Source organism: Elephas maximus, chromosome 4 (genome assembly GCF_024166365.1).
Source record: "Elephas maximus indicus isolate mEleMax1 chromosome 4, mEleMax1 primary haplotype, whole genome shotgun sequence".
Lineage (NCBI taxonomy): Eukaryota > Metazoa > Chordata > Mammalia > Proboscidea > Elephantidae > Elephas > Elephas maximus.
In genome coordinates, this window is record NC_064822.1 from 186,571,220 (window position 1) to 186,586,608 (window position 15,389).

At 53.4% G+C, this 15,389-nt stretch overlaps 1 protein-coding gene across 1 annotated transcript in view; it reads right to left on the reverse strand.

Moving 5' to 3' along the window:
* NFAM1 (NFAT activating protein with ITAM motif 1) overlaps window positions 1-15,389 on the reverse strand; it is a 41,203-nt gene that overhangs the window by 15,690 nt on the left and 10,124 nt on the right. Inside the window, exons 2-3 of the mRNA XM_049884542.1 lie at window positions 1,789-2,118; window positions 414-526 (exon numbers count right to left, since the gene is read on the reverse strand). Coding sequence (XP_049740499.1) covers window positions 414-526; window positions 1,789-2,118 — 443 coding nt within the window. The remainder of the gene's footprint in view (window positions 1-413; window positions 527-1,788; window positions 2,119-15,389) is intronic.

Sequence of the window (15,389 nt, forward strand, 5' to 3'; positions counted from 1 at the left end):
GGACAGGGGTTGTTTCTAATACGAGGAGCCATGAACAGTACATGAGAGGGCTTGTGGCTTCCATCAGATTTCCAGAGGGGCCAGTGCCCCAGAAAGGCCGAAGAGCCTTGGTTTCTTAGAACAAGATCAAAAAGGACCTGGTGACAACAAGTAGGGTGCAGTCCCAGCATCTGGGAGCCCCAGGGAGCATGCAGGAGGAGGGTGCTCCCAGCCCCTGTGCAAGAGGCTGTGAGGAACAGGTAAGGGATGGTGGCTCACCTATTACAGGTATGGATGCATGCCTCATCAGGGCCTGCCAGGACCTACTGTGGGGTAGGCTGGCTGTCCCTTTGTCCCCCCGTGGGAGCCCTCAAGGGGGTGGGGGGAGAGGGCAGTACTGCTGTGAGCATGCTGGTGCTGGATGTGTCCCATACCTTCTTCCAGAGCAGCAGAGCTGTGCCCAGGACACTCAGGAGGGTCAGAAGGCTAGTGAAGCCAAAGAGCAGGGACTCCTGGGAGCCCTGCGGGGGCTCTCGGTACCCTGAGTCTAGGAGGAGGAGGAAGGAAGCAGAGGGTTAGTTACCCAGGAGAAGCACAGGCACAGCTCACCCACACCAACGCCCAGGCCCCAAACTCCCTGTATTCTCCTTTACCCAGGACCCTGCTTGTAGCACTCCCCCACAAGGCCCCCTCTTCGCCTATGCCCCCCCAAATCCTGCCTCTACTCAGGTCTTCCTTTCCACACTTGCTTTGGCTAAGCCTCTTTTTTGTTTACTGCCTTGATTCTCTTTATGGGCAGGAACTACAACTTTTACTTCTTTAGGACCTCCGCCCCACACCCCTGGTGAACTCCTGGCTCCACCATGAGCTGCTTGTGGGAGCCTGGGGGAGTAATTTCACCTCTTGGGGTATTCTCTGTATCACCATTTGTGAAATGGTGATAATAATTATCTACCTCATTGAGGTGAGGAAGGGATGTAGTGAGGGTTGAAGGAGATAGGAGACATGTTTGTACTGAGTCTAGCAGGTGGCTAGCCCACTCCAGGGGTAAGTGAAGGGCACCGTCTTTCCCCTTCTTCTGAGTCATTCATCCATCCAACCATTCATCCAGCAAATATTCAGTAAGTGCCAATCATATGCCAGGCACACCAATGTCTGCTATTTATTGAGTACTTCCCATCACCAGGCACTGGCCCTTGTATGCATGATCTCATTTCACCCTCATAAAAGCCCTTGACTGGCAAGGTACTGCCATGAAGACTATGCCCAAGGTCACACCCTGGGAAGCAGCTGGACCAGGATTCAAACCCAAGTCTGAGGGACTTCCCATGGGAATTGCAAAGGCAGGTCAGAGAATCATGGCTTCAGTGATGGACTCGTTCTTAACTTTTGGGGCCATGACCCCTTTGAGAATATAATGAAAACTAGGAAGCTGTCCCCAGAAAGATGTACATGAGCCTGTGGTCACACACATGTGGCCCCATAAACACACACCTGATTCTGTACATATCCGTTCCCCCCATTGTGCCGATGGGACACTGAGACTTGAGGGGCCAAGTGACCTATCTCAAGTCACCTGCCAGAGGGTGCCCTAGGCAGATCCATACCCCACACCTCTACCCTTTCCTCACAAAGTTGGATGCCTTGGCACGCCCACATGCCTGGGAGCATCCTGTAGCCACTCTGTTCTGCTTTGCCAAAGCTGGAAAAAAGGCAAACCATTCCTCACTTCAGACGTGGTGCCCCAAACTCTGCTGCGTGAAACCTTTGGACCCTTCACCCTGGGAAGTGCCAAGGAGGAAGCCTCACCTCGGACCAGGATGAAGGTGCCGTTGCCATCCTTTGTGATGTGTTGCCACTGGACGGAGCAGTAGTAGGTGCCAGTGGCTGACGAATCCGGCAGCTCAGGGGTGACCTGGCACTCCACAGTGTGGGTCTGGTTCTCTGTGCCCTGGCTGGGTTGGCAGTCAATAAGCTTCCTAGGACTATACTTGTTCTGGCGGTCTACGTAGTAGTAGCAGACTATGAAGCTCTTATATTTTGGAGTGTATAGGTAGGTGATTTTGCAGCCAAAGGAAATGACCTTGTTGGCCAAGGAGACCACAATGGGAGGGCCAGTGTGGGTCACCGACTGCTCTCCTGAAGGGGAAGGAAGGGAAGAGTGGCAGGTCACTCTCAGAGGCTGTCTCAAGCTCACCTGCTTCCCATGTACCTGTGGGTGCCTGCGCTTGGCTGCGTGCTTGGTGTGCACGACTCCGTATTTTCTGACGCATTCATGGCAGGGATTAGCAAGAGCCCTATTTTACAGAGAGGAAGAGTCCGAGGCACTGGGAAGCCAAGAACTTGCTCCCACTTTACCCCTGGGGCATGTCTGGGGTGGAGCTGCAGCCCTGCCCGGGACTGGAAACCACAGAGCCCACAGTCTTCATCACTCACTTTCCCAAATGCCATGAGGCCATGTTGTGTGTTGGACAGAAGCACTGTGTTATGGACTGGATTTTGTCCCCCCAAAATACATATTGGAATCCTAACCTCTCTTCCCATGGAAAAGGAGCCCTAGTGGCCCAATAGTTAAGCACTTGGCTGCTAACCAAAAGGTCAGCAGTTCCAACCCACCAGTGGTTCTTCGGAACAAAGACCTGGAAATCTGCTCCCATAAAGATTACAGCCCAGGAAACCCCATGGGGCAGTTCTACCCTGTCCTATAGGGTCGCTATGAGTCAGAATCAACTAGATGGCACACAACAACAACTGCCCATGGATCTAATCCTATCTGTAAATAGTTTTCTTTGTTATGTTAACAAGGCCATAACAGTGTAGGATGTGTCCTAAACCTAATCACTTCTGAGTCATAAAAAGAGCAGATTAGACACAGGAGCAAGCACAGACTGGGAAGGATAGATGCCACATGAAGATTGCCAAGGAACCGAGGAATGCTGGGGCTACAGAGCTGAGACAAGGATCTTCCCCCAGAGCCAACAGAGGGAGTCTTCCCCTAGACACAGGGCCCTGGATTCAGACTCTTAGCCTTCTGATGTCACTTTGAAGACTAAGGTGCGTCTGACCCAAAACACGATATTTTCAATCACCTCATATGCGTGTGAAAGCTGGACAATGAATAAGGAAGACAAAAGTAGAATTGATCCCTTTGAACTATGGTGTTGGCAAGAATATTAAATATACCATGGACTGCCAGAAGAACCAACAAATCTGTCTTGGAAGAAGTACAGCCAGAATGCTCCTTAGAAACGAGGGTGGCGAGGCTTCATCTCATGTGCTTTGGACTTGTTATCAGGAAGGACCAGTGCCTGGAGAAGGACATCATGTTTGGTAAGGTAGCGGATCAATGAAAAAGAGGAAGACCCTCAATGAGATGGATTGACACAGTGGCTGCAACAATGGGCTCAAGCATAACAACAATTGTGAGGAGGGCACAGGACCAGGCAGAGTTTCATTCTGTTATACATGGGGTCTCTGTGAGTTGGAACCGATTCAACGGCACCTAACAACAACAAAAGCCTTCTGAACTGTGAGAAAATAAATCGCTGTGCTTTAAAGCCACTTGCGGTATTTGTTTTACAGCAGCACTAGGAGACTAAGGCACACAGGTATAAGAAGACCAACGGCAGGTGAAAGATGAGAAATGAAGAGGAAGGAGGCAGGAAGGCAAAATAAAGACACCCGCAGCCTCGTGGTGGCAGACAGGAGAGGGAAGCAGGTCTCTCTGTCCAGTGGAAGGAGGTGTACCAGTCCTCATAAGAAACAAACCTGTCCTTGAATCTGAGCAGAGAGGACTTGTCAAGTCCTGGCATAACAAACAAGGTTCTGAGGGCAATTTCCCCAGCCAGGAAGAATGCTCCACGTGTGTGGACTTTTCGTCCGTGGCCACGATGTTCAGTGACGGCTATAAAGGCAGGTCTGCAGAAGCCGCCCTGGATCCTGGCTCCCTGACCCCTGGAGGTGCCTCAGAAAACCGTCAGAAAACCCCACAGCAGCAGCCCTGCCTGGCTGGTCAGCAGCCGCCTGGCCCCCAGACCTCAGGCCTGCACCAGCCCCCTTGGCCTGCCCTATTCCTTGTCTCTCCAACACTGTCCTCCTCCAGCAGCCAAACAGCAGACAGTTCTAAATTGAGGTCGGCAGCGAGCAGCCAAGAACATGCAGGCCGGGTTGTTAATCGGGAGAAGATCATGCGTGAGGCTCTCAGAGGGAGCAGCAAGATTTATTTTGTCGGGGATATCAGGCATGGGCTCCTGCCTGCGGTGGGCCCCCCATGGGTTGGCGTAAGGCCAGGCTGATTTCTTCTTAGGTCTATTCAGGTCAGCTCGGAGCTGAAGCCCCAGGGAGAGGATCCCAAGGGACCTGGAAGGCCCGGGACCAGGAGAGAGAGTTTGGGCCACACTGTTATTTTGAGTTTCCTGTTGAGCCATCAAAGAGGTGCCTCCCCCCCCCAGAGAACTAAAGGCGTCAATAGTTCCAGGGAGTCTGGATGTCACAGAGGGTCACGTTGGCATCGTTTATATGATGACAGTCACTTGTGGTGAATCCACTGGGCACCATCTGCTGGGGGAGCCCCTGTCCCAGGCCTCATCTCTCGTGGGCAGAATGGGATGGGAATTCACCCTGGACTTCATATCTCTGGACTCTTCTGCATGGTTTGGCTTTTTTTTTTTTAAACAATAACAGCATAATAGTTTCGTAATAAAACAGGGAGCATTGATTCAGGAGAACCCGAGGACATGCCCCACCAAGCCCCAGGTCCCCAGACCCCTACACTGTCCTTTACCCAGGACCCCATTTACAACACTCCCCCGGCAAGGCCCCCTGCCCTGCTAGCTCCCCCAGACCCTATCTCTACATAGGGCCCCATTTCAGCCCTGTTATGCTCCCTGCCTTGATTCTCTTTCAGAGCTTCCTATTGAGCCCTGGGGGTGTGGAGACAGGGGGAGAGTTGTTTCATGATCCCCCCGGGGTGCCAGGTAGGCTGGAAGGGACAAGAGGCAAGAGGGGTGTAATGGCTGACAGCATTACTCACTGTGCCCCACAACCCCACGCTGGGGGCAGGGCCACACACACAGGCCACTCCCCTCTCTGCACACCTGTTCCCGAGTCCCCTCTGCCTGGGATGCCTTCCTCCACCTCCTCACCCGGCCAACTGAAAACAAAACAAAACAAAACAAGAACCAAACCCATTGCAGACTCATGGCGGCCCCATGAGTGTCAGAGTAGAACTGCTCTGTGGGGTTTTCTTGGCTGTAATCTTTACGGAAACAGATTGCCAGCCTTTTCTTCCAAGTTGCTGCTGAGTGGATTTGAACCACCATACTCTCAGTTAGTAGCTAATCACGAACTGTTTGTGCCATCCTCACCAGTCCCTACTTTTTCCCGAAGACGTGGTTCAGGAGCTGTTTTCCAGCCTTCACCTACATCAGCGTGGTTCTCACAGCCAGCCTTCCAGACAGCGAGGAGAGTGGTGCTAGTGTTTCTTTGAGGTAGTTGGGAGGTTAGGACCTGATCAGGGTCACTCAGCTGCACCAGGGCTGCACGGAGCCCTGTCCACCCACCCTGGGACCGTCTGCTCCTCCTCTAGGAACTGGGAAGCACCCAGGGGCGACTCCAGGACCGGGTGAGGATGAACACGCTGTCAGCACAACAAAGCCAGCTTCCCATTTGTGATGGCAGGAAGACATTCATTCACCCAGTCCTTTGAAAAGATTCTCATTTTAAAAATCCTTCTAGAAAATGATGGAATCTGTTAGTGCAATTAAGTCGATCTTTACAATTCTGGAGAAATCCATAAAAATAGACGTCAATTGTTCTGTATTCTTCTGGGATTCGTTATTTTAAGGTCAGAGGGCTAGGGTCATTAAGATGCAGGGCCCTGGCTCAAGTCTGCAATAGCCGGGGAGGCTTCGGGGCAAGAACCTCACCCTCGGATGAAACTGCTGTCTGGGAAAAGTGAGCTGGTATCTGATGGGCTCAATCAATAATGACAGCCAATCTGGAGACGCAGGGCCAAAAATGAGAACGCCAGTCATGTGGCTGCGGCAGAGGCAGGGGTTCTGGGCTGACGATGTGGCTAATTGTCTCCACTGCCCTCTTCCTTTTGCGGGGTGTCAGCACCCCTGAGCCTGGTCCACAGCAGCTGCCCAGCCCCGGCCTGCATTCTGGGACCTGTGCTTCTCAGAGACCCCTTCTGGGGTGCAGGTTGTAGGGTGGCTCCAGCCCCTGCTACTTCAACTGGCTGCTGACTAGAAGCTGCCCCATGGTAAGGCTCACCACTACAGTCCGGTTCCTAGTAATTTCTGAGTCCATGAATTCTTCTCAGTTATCATTTGAATATCCAACAAACGTTTTGTGGTGGTTGTCAGCTGCTGCTGAGTTGTCCCCTGACTCATGGCAACCCCATGCACAATGGAATGAAAGGCTACCTGGTCCTGTGCTGTCCCCGTGATCAGCTGCGGACCAAATCGTTGGGATCCACAGGGTTTTCGTTGGCTGATTTTCGGAAGTAGCTTGCAAGGCCTTTCCTTCTAGTTCATCTTAGTCTGGAAGCTCTGTGGAAACCTGTCCAGCACCATAAAAAAAACCCAGGGCCGTCGAGCACCATAGCAACACGGAAACCTCCACTGGCGGATGGGTGGTGGCATTGTGTGAGGTGCATTGGCTGGGGACAGAACCTGGGCCTTCTGCATGGAAACATTTAAGGGGCACCAGTTAGGTCATGACCCTGTCCTAGGCCCAGAGGGGGTCCCTGCCCTGGCACATGCCCAGTCTAACAGGGAAGGAGGCTGTGGAGCAGAGGGAGCCTGGGGTAAGAGGACTCGAGGGGAAAAAAAGAGGGGAGGGAGCTGCTAATTCTGTCTGGGGTGGTGGGGCGGGTGGCCGTGGCCTGGCTGGAGTGGGTTTTAGTCTCCTGGGACTGCCTAATGAAGTAGCATAAACTGCATGGCTCAAAACAACAGGACTTCATTCCCTCACAGTTCTGGAGGCCGAAAGTCTGAATTCAGGGTGTCAGCAGGGCCACATTCACTCCCAAGGTTCTAGAGGAAGACCCTTCCTTGTATCTTCCAGCTTCAGGTGGCCCCAGGCATTCCTTGGCTTGTGGCAGCATCATTCCATCTCTGCCTCCGTCATCACACGCCCATCTTCCCTCTGCATCTATCTCTCCTCTTTTATAAGGACACCAGCCATTGGGTTGGCACCCACCCTAATCCAGCGTGACTTTATGTTATCTTAACTGATAACATCTGCAAAGATGCTATTTCCAAATAAAGTCACAGGTACTGGTGGGGGGGCAGTTAGGACTTCAATGTATCTTTTTGAGAGACACAATTCAATCACAGCTGGACGTGGGGGTATGGACGAAACGCTGTCCCTGGAGGTTCTCAGTGAACTGAAGCCACAAGTGCACTTACAGGCGGGTGAGGAATAGGCCAAGGGCAGAGGGGAGAGAAAGGGCTGGGCCTGACAACATACCTTATATCAGTTAAACACCATGACCATCCTATGAGCAGCTATTGCAACTCCATTGTACAGATGATAAAACAGAGGCCCAAAGCCAAACAGTTTGCACTTAACTTCAAACCTAAAGGTTGGCTGTTCAAAACCACCCAGCAGCACCAAGGAAGAAAGGCCTGGCGATCTGCTTTTGGAAAGTTTATAATCAAGTAAACCCTAGAGCAGTTCTACTCTGCAACACATGGAGTCACCATGAGTTGGAATCAGCTCAATGGCAACGGTTTTTTTGTTTTGTTTTGTTTTTTTAAGCCACATGGTCCATCAATTGGCACAGTCGGGATTTGAACCTGGGGTTGTCTGACCTGTGCTGAGGAATAAAAGCCAGCACAGGGCAGGGAATCAGAGACAAGAGCCAAGTGTGACAAGAGATGGCACGGGGCGTGCTCACGGTGGCACAAGACACAGTACCTCAGATGCTAAAGAGAGGGCTTGGCAGGCCCCTGGTAGAAGCCACACATTGTAAAAGCTCGTGGCCTGCAAAGGGCTGGATGCTCCAAGACCACGTGGGGGTTATGGGGGTGAGAGAGTGTGGGGACCAGGGGGCTTGGGAGAGAGCTTCAGGGGCACCCAGGCTGCCCTGGGGGTGCCCACGTCTCACCTCAGGCCGACAGGGGCTTCAGTGGGACCCTCACATATCTCTAGGTGTGCCCCAAGAGGACACAGGGGCTGGTGTTGGTCCCATGCCCGGTGGCAGCTGCATCACGCTTTGTCCCTTGTTCAAGCAAAGGAGCTGTGTGCCCCATGAGACAACATGTGCTGTAAGCAGAAGGAACTGGCCAGGGGCTGCCTAGAGGGCAAACGGGCCAGGGAGGAGGCCTGGGTCACTTGTGAATTCCTGGGGGCTGAGGACAGAGTCATTGCCACAGGAGCCCACCTACTGAGCAGGCAGGCGAGCAGGTGTCCCTTTGATGCCTCGTGGGGACCCCTGAGGGATCCATGAAAGTGCCTGAGAGAGCCCACCTGTCTACAGCACTGTTCTGCCCAGGCAGGACCTCCACCCGTACAGCTCCCCCTCCCTCCCTGCTGCCACCAGGGCTTCAGATACCCAGTAGGGGAGGATGGGGAGACCTGGGGGGAGTGCGGGGGAGAGGCGCCTCCCCCTCCATGTTCACACACAGGCCCACAGAGCCCACCCGGAGCAATCTCAGTATTCACCAAGCTCTGGACTTTGGTCATTACAGTACAGGACTCTAACTGCTTTAAGTGCCCACAGGCCTGTGACTTGCTCAGAGTTTTCCTCTGTTTGGGGGGCCAGGACTCTTCCCCTCCTGGAGGTGCGAAGGGCCTCAGGGGCAACACAAGATGGCTTTTTGGGTGCTTCTCCAGGAGTCCTGCCGGCTCTGGTACAGGTTAAGCTGGGCAGACACTGGGGTACAAGTAGAAAAGTGCGTCAAGATGCCCCTCGGTGTTTTCTGGGAGGGGATAGATTCAATCCAGGAGGTCAGGAGGATTTGCACTGCACTCAATGGGGTCTGGAGGGGCTGCCAGGGGCTCCCGGGGGGGCCTCAGAGAAGGAGACTCCAGTGGGTTCATGACAGAGTCTGGTTGGTTGTGAGGACAGGGAGGTGCCTGCGCCCCACCCCCACATGCCTGCAGACCTGCGGTTCTCCCCAGTAGCATGTGGCGAAGGGGAGGAGGGAACCCCGGGGCCAGGGAGGTGTTTCTTTGCCTGGGAGCTTGGTGAGCCTGTGTGAATGCAGCAGAGAGGGGAGAGGGCACCCTGGTGGGGAAGTGCCTGGGTGGGGGGTGGGGGATATGGACCGGCAGGAGACAGGGTTGGGAAACAGTTGCCACATGGCGCCTGGGAGGGCCACCACCCCACCAAGCCCTGTCAGTGAGATTGGCAATGTTCCTTGTGGTTTCCAAGGGCTCCTGGCTGCTGCCCCACCCCTACACAACTGAGTACGGATGATTTCTTGTTGACAGCACAGACCCCCACTGCTGAGCCCTGGCCCCCCACTTTGCAGAAGGTGATGTCTTTACAACATACACCCCTCTGTCCCTCACTGCCAACCATGAGTGTCTCAAGAGCCTGGCAACTTTAAGGGCTTTAAGGAAGCCTGGGCCTGGCCAGAAACTGAGGGGCCTGGGAAGAGCCTGGCTTCCAGAGGCACCAGGCTTGGGTTCAGATCCTGACTCACCATTTAAAGGCTGTGCCACCTTGAGTGGCTGCTTCACCTCTCTGAACCTTGGTGTCTCATCTGCAACAGTGCCGACCTTACAGGGTTGTTGTGGGATTGAAGGGGACCAGGGCCACAGCATACTGGCCACAGGGACAAGAGGAAGGCAGGGACATCAGATGAGTCCTCACTGTGTCTGGGAAGGTGTCACCCTGTTCCTTCTGCCTGCGAATGTAACAGGCCAGCAGCGCAGGGCTCACATGGCCCGGGGGCCTTGAGGCATGACAGACGCAGGGGCCAGCCCCCTCTTCCACAACTCAAGCCTCGTCACCACCTCAGGGCCTGGCTGGGCCTGGACACCGGGGAGTGGACGATGCCCTGGGGTACAGACCCCTGGCCTGCGTGTGGGTCAGGGTCTCTGAGTGGGAAGCACCCTCCCGCAAGAGCTTCCTCCTGCTCCCACTGAGGAGGGAAGGCCCTTTTCCCATCTCGCTCCTCCCTTCTTGGGAAAGACTTTGTCTATTGGCTGCTGGCCCCTGCTTCCTTGTTTTCTCTTCTTATAAACCTGCTGAGGAGGCAGCTCACCCCTACTGGGCCCAGGAACCCCCCACTAAGTCCCTGGGGTGGGGGGTGGGAGGGGAAATGACTGGACCCAGTGTGCGTGCTGGTCTCAGCCCCCAGGCCCTCAAGTTCCCCATGACAGGACCTGACTTCAGAGCCCTGTGTGTCCAGGGGGCACAGAACTGTTTCTGCAGGTCAGAAAGATGTCTAGATCAATGCTCTGACCCTGGCTAGTTTGAGGGGGACGGTGGCCTCCCCCACGGGGGCTCCTCCAAGGGCTCCTCACACTCTCTTCCATCCCCTCCCCGCTGCAGCTTTCCTCTGGGGCACCCACACTCAGAACTAGATCTCCCCAGGTCAACCCCGCCCCTCCCCACCTCAGCCCCTCCAGAGTCTGACCTCCCTTCCTCCCTTGCCTCCTGGGATCCACAAAACCCAGCCATCCTGCTCCCCACTCCCCAGCCTGGCAGGGGCTCCTGCTGGAGGAGACTCCGGTGAGAGTTTGAAATCAATTTACAGGGTCAAGACAACCAATTAAAAAAATGGCATGCAGAGCGTCTCACTCATAGTGAGGGCACTATTTGCTGACCTGCTGGGCTCAGCTGTCCTCACACAGCTGGGTCAGACAGGGCCAGGCCATCTTGTGCAGCTCTGTAACTTTGGCCACCGTTAAGGCCGTGGAAAGCCCCTGGCCTGGAGAACCCTGGCCACAGCCTTCAGCCTGGCACAGCCCTGTTCGGTGCTCTCAGCACTCGCTCCAGTCACTCCACACAGACACCAAGCTCTTGAGCCTTTGCCCTCCCTGTTCCTGTCTCTCCCAGGGCCTTGGGCTCACCACTCCCCGAGCCACTCTGGCAGGGTGCATGGCTCCCTGTCCAGCAGACTCTCAGGCATCACGGCTAAGCCACATGATGACAGAAGCCATGGTCCACTGGGCATGTTCCCCTTTTGCAGATGAGAAAACCGAGGCTCAGAGAAGGGACGAGGTTTGCCCAAGCAGCATGGCTAGTAAGTGGTAGAGCTAGGATTTTCAACTGGGTCCCTTTGAGTCCTTTAACCCCACACTCTTAAACACGATTCTATGCTACAATTGTAAAATCTCAAAGCAAGCCAAAAAAAACTTCTCAAATGAACTAACTACATGTTTTTAAAGAGAGCCAAACATTCAGAAGCTGTTTGTCTAGATTTGGGCCAGCTAATAGGCACTTTCACCACTCCTCTGTCAATTTGTCATGCTGTGGTGGCTTGCACTTTGCTGTGATGCTGGAAGCTATGTCACAGGTATTTCAAACGCCACAGGGCCACCCATGGTGAACAGGTTCCAGCAGAGCTCTCAGACTAAGACAGACTAGGAAGACAGGCTTGGCAATCTACTTCGGAAAATTAGCCAATGAATACCTACGGGTCACAGCAGAACATTGTCAACATTGTCTAATACAGTGCTGGAAGACGAAGCCCCCACGTTGGAAGGCACTGGACAACAGCTGTAACAACGGACTCTCACACGCCAGCGATCACGAAGATGGCATAGGACCAGGCAATGTTTCGTGATGTCACCACGAATCGAAGCCTACTCGATGGCCACTAACAACAACAATAGGCAGACATGCCCAGCAACACGTGGGGGTCAGGGGATAATGGTGCCCAGAACTGACTAGGCAGCGTTAGGGGGACTGCTACATTTGCCCCAGCTCCAGCAGAGCCCCTGGCTCCCACAGCTACAGTGGCCCCGTGAGCCTTTTAGACACTGTCGGAAGAGGGCCAGCCAGCACCCCTCCCTCCCTGCTTCACTGGATACTTCCCCACAAAAGGAATGCATATGTTGAATAAACTTGGTCTGTTGTCGTTGTTATTCGCCATCAAGTCAGTTCCGACTCATGGTGACCCCATGTACGACAGAGCAAAACACGGCTTGATCCTGCACCATCTTCGCAATCCTTGGTATACTTAAAAAAACCGTGTGTTTTGAGTGCCTTCCAGCCTAGGGGGCTTACCTTCCAGCAACATATCAGACAATATTCTGTTGTGATACATAGGTTTTCATTGGCTAATTTCCAGAAATAGATAGCCAGGCTTTTCTTCCTTAGTCTGGAAACCTATTCACCATGGGTGACCCTGCTGCTATTTGAAATACCAGTGGCATGACTTCCAGCGTCCTAGCAACATGCAAGCTACCAGAGTATAGCAAACTGACAGACAAGTGGTGGAAACTTGGTGTATACTTGTTTAAAATGTTCCAGTGACTTCCCCATATCTTGCCCTCCTTAGGCATCCCCCATCTCCTCCACCTCCTCACTCAGCTGCCCTAGCCTCCTCGCTGCCCCGGCCTCCTTGCTGCCCCAACCTCCTTGGCCCTGGCTCCCTGATCCACCTGGAACTCAATCCCTCCTATGGAACAAAGCTTCGTCAGCCAAGGGTGTGAGGGCCCAGACGTACTGATCAAAGGTATCCATTCTGTCTTAGGTCGATTTTCAAGGAAAACACTTTGATCCCCAGCTACAGAAGAAAGCCTCTCTCACTGTCTTGATTTTAGCTGAGGAATTTTGTCCTCCACCGTAACTCTGGCATCTCAGAGCTGTGCCACTTTTAAAGGCCCATCTGAAGTGCTGCTGAGCAGACACAGGTGTGGGCTGATTGCTGTGTCCCAGAGTCCCAGCCATTTGCCTGAGCGTGAACCCAGGACGCCACAGGAGAAGGGGTGCGTCCTCCAGGGCTATGTATCAGATGCGACGGCGCCTGGCCACATGCCTGGTTGAGAAGTGTGGGACAGGCGTCAGAAGGCCACCTTTGAACCCAGAGCATGTATTACTATGGATCTTTTAGTGCCACTGCCCTGGGAACAGGGCCATCAGCCTGCTTGTCATGTCTTTCAACACCTCTGAATTACAGATGTATGAAGACATGCTTGCCCACACCTGTTCTCCAGCCTCCAGATGCTGGACACAGGGCGCACCATGGCCATGTGGGGACACAAACCAAGTGCAAGAATGTCAGACATTTGGCCCCAGAAACACGTAAGATTCACAAGCGTGAACTGGTATTTTTACAGCACTTGTCTGACTCGAAGGCGACGGGTTTGGTTTGGTGTCGCGTTTTTGGTCTGTTTTGAAAGGTAAGATGCTCAAACATCAGAGCTCATTTGGAGGGTGGCCAGGTCAGGACAAGGAGCCCTTGTAGGGCAATGGTTAAGAGTATAGCTGCCAATCAAAAGGCTGTTGGTTCGGAACCACACCCAGCTCCATGGGAGAAAGACCTGGCGATCTGCTTCCATAGACATTACAGCCTTAGAAACCCTAGGAGCAGGTCTGCTCTAGTACATGGGGTTCTGCGAGTCAGAATCAACTCAACGACACCCAACGACAACTGGTTCAGGCTTGGACTGGTTCTTCCCTTGTATTGTCCGTGCCCTCAGAGAGGGGCATCAGGATGGGGTTGGTCAGTGAGGGGGACAATGAAGTGGGGTGGGGGCTCTTACCTCCTGTCTCTGAGCGTTGGTGAGCAAAGCGGAGTGAGGGTACCAGGCCATCCCCAAGACGCCCCCTTCAGCAAAGAATGAGTGCCTACCCAAGGTGCACTCTGGCCACAGGTGCCAGGTCCGCCACTGGGGAGGAGCTGAGGCATGGTGCTGAGAAGTGTGGAATGAAGGGAGGCCCCAAGGGCTGCCCAGACCCAGGAGAGGGTCCTAGCCCAGCCTGGGGGCTGGGGGGCCATCCTGGAGAGATGACCGTCAGACTGGGTGGTGCTCTGTGTTTTAAATTACCACTCTTCAGCATCCCCCTCCCTGCAGTTATAAAAGTGAAACATGTTCACTGTAGAAATTCTAGAAACCACAGAGAAGGAGCAAGAAGAAAGTTGAATTTGCCTGCAGTTCTGCTGCCCTGAGATCCCAGCTGTGAGCATTTTGGTCTCTTTCGTTCCCTTTCTTTCCCCAGCTGAACTATGAAAGAAGAGGAAGTGGCCACCAGGTGATGTGGGGGCGAGGGGAGGGGTTCTAAGCACAAGAAAGAGCTTGGGTGAAGCTCCTGAAGTGGAGGTAGGGGGCTGAGGAGCTGAGGAGGAACTGAAAGGAAGGGTTTGTAGAGGGGAAGAGCCCAGGGCAGGGGGAGTCCCAAGAGGTGGGTGGGTGGGGTTGGGACATGGAGGGTGGCACATTGTCCTGGAAACTCCAGAAGCCCCTGTGGGCTTTTAAATTGAGAAGTGACATGATCATGTTTACATGTTCCTTGGATGTCCAAACCCTTTCCTTAATGCCTTAGCGAAGGAGTCCTAGTGACACAGTGCTTAAGTGCTCGGCTGCTAACTGAAAGGTCGGTGGTTCAAACCTACCAGCAGCTCTGCAGGAAAGAGATGTGTGTGATGGTTAAGATGGTGTGTCAACTTGGCTGGGCCATGATTCTCAGTGTTTATAAGTGATCACTCCCATGATGGCATCTGCTGTGAGTAGCCAATCAGTTTAAGGGCAGTTTCCTTGGGTGTGTGGTCTGCATCTGAATATAAGCAGAGATTCTGGCTTTTTGCTCACTCTGGATCCTGTAGCTGGCTCCTGTTCATCTGACCTCTGGCTCTTGGGACTTGAGCTTGCAGCTTATCTGCCAAATTTGGGATTCATCGATCTTCACAGCCTGTGAGCAAGAGCCCTGCTCTCTGACCTGTCCATCTTGGGTTCGCCAGCCCCTGCAGCTACATGAATCAGGAGAAGCCTCTGTCCTAATCCACAGGCTTGGGACATTCCATCCTCTACAATGGCACGAGCCGTTCCCTGGATATAAATCTCTCTGTATAAATTTATACGCTTTACTAGATTTGCTTCTCTAGAGAACCCAGCCTAACACAGTGTGGCAATTTGCTCCTGTAAAGATTACAGTCTAGAAAACCCTATGGGCAGTTCTACTCTGTGATGTGGGGTTGCTATGAGTTGGAATCAAATGAATGGGACCCAACAACCACAACAAGCCTTAGTCATTCTGTGGGATTTGTGCACCTGCCCCTCCCCACTTCAGCTTCCTTTTAAAATAGAAATGCTTCAGGCTGTCAACACAACTCCCTCCGAGGAGGACTTGCCAGGTCACTTTTATCCTGACTTCTTTTAGATCTCCACCTCCCAGAAGATCCTGTACCCTCTGGCAATAATCACTCAATGGCCCTTTGTCTGCACCTCCCTCCTCTCCCACATCCTCCCTCCACTGGCTTTTGCTCCATCAGTCACTCTCC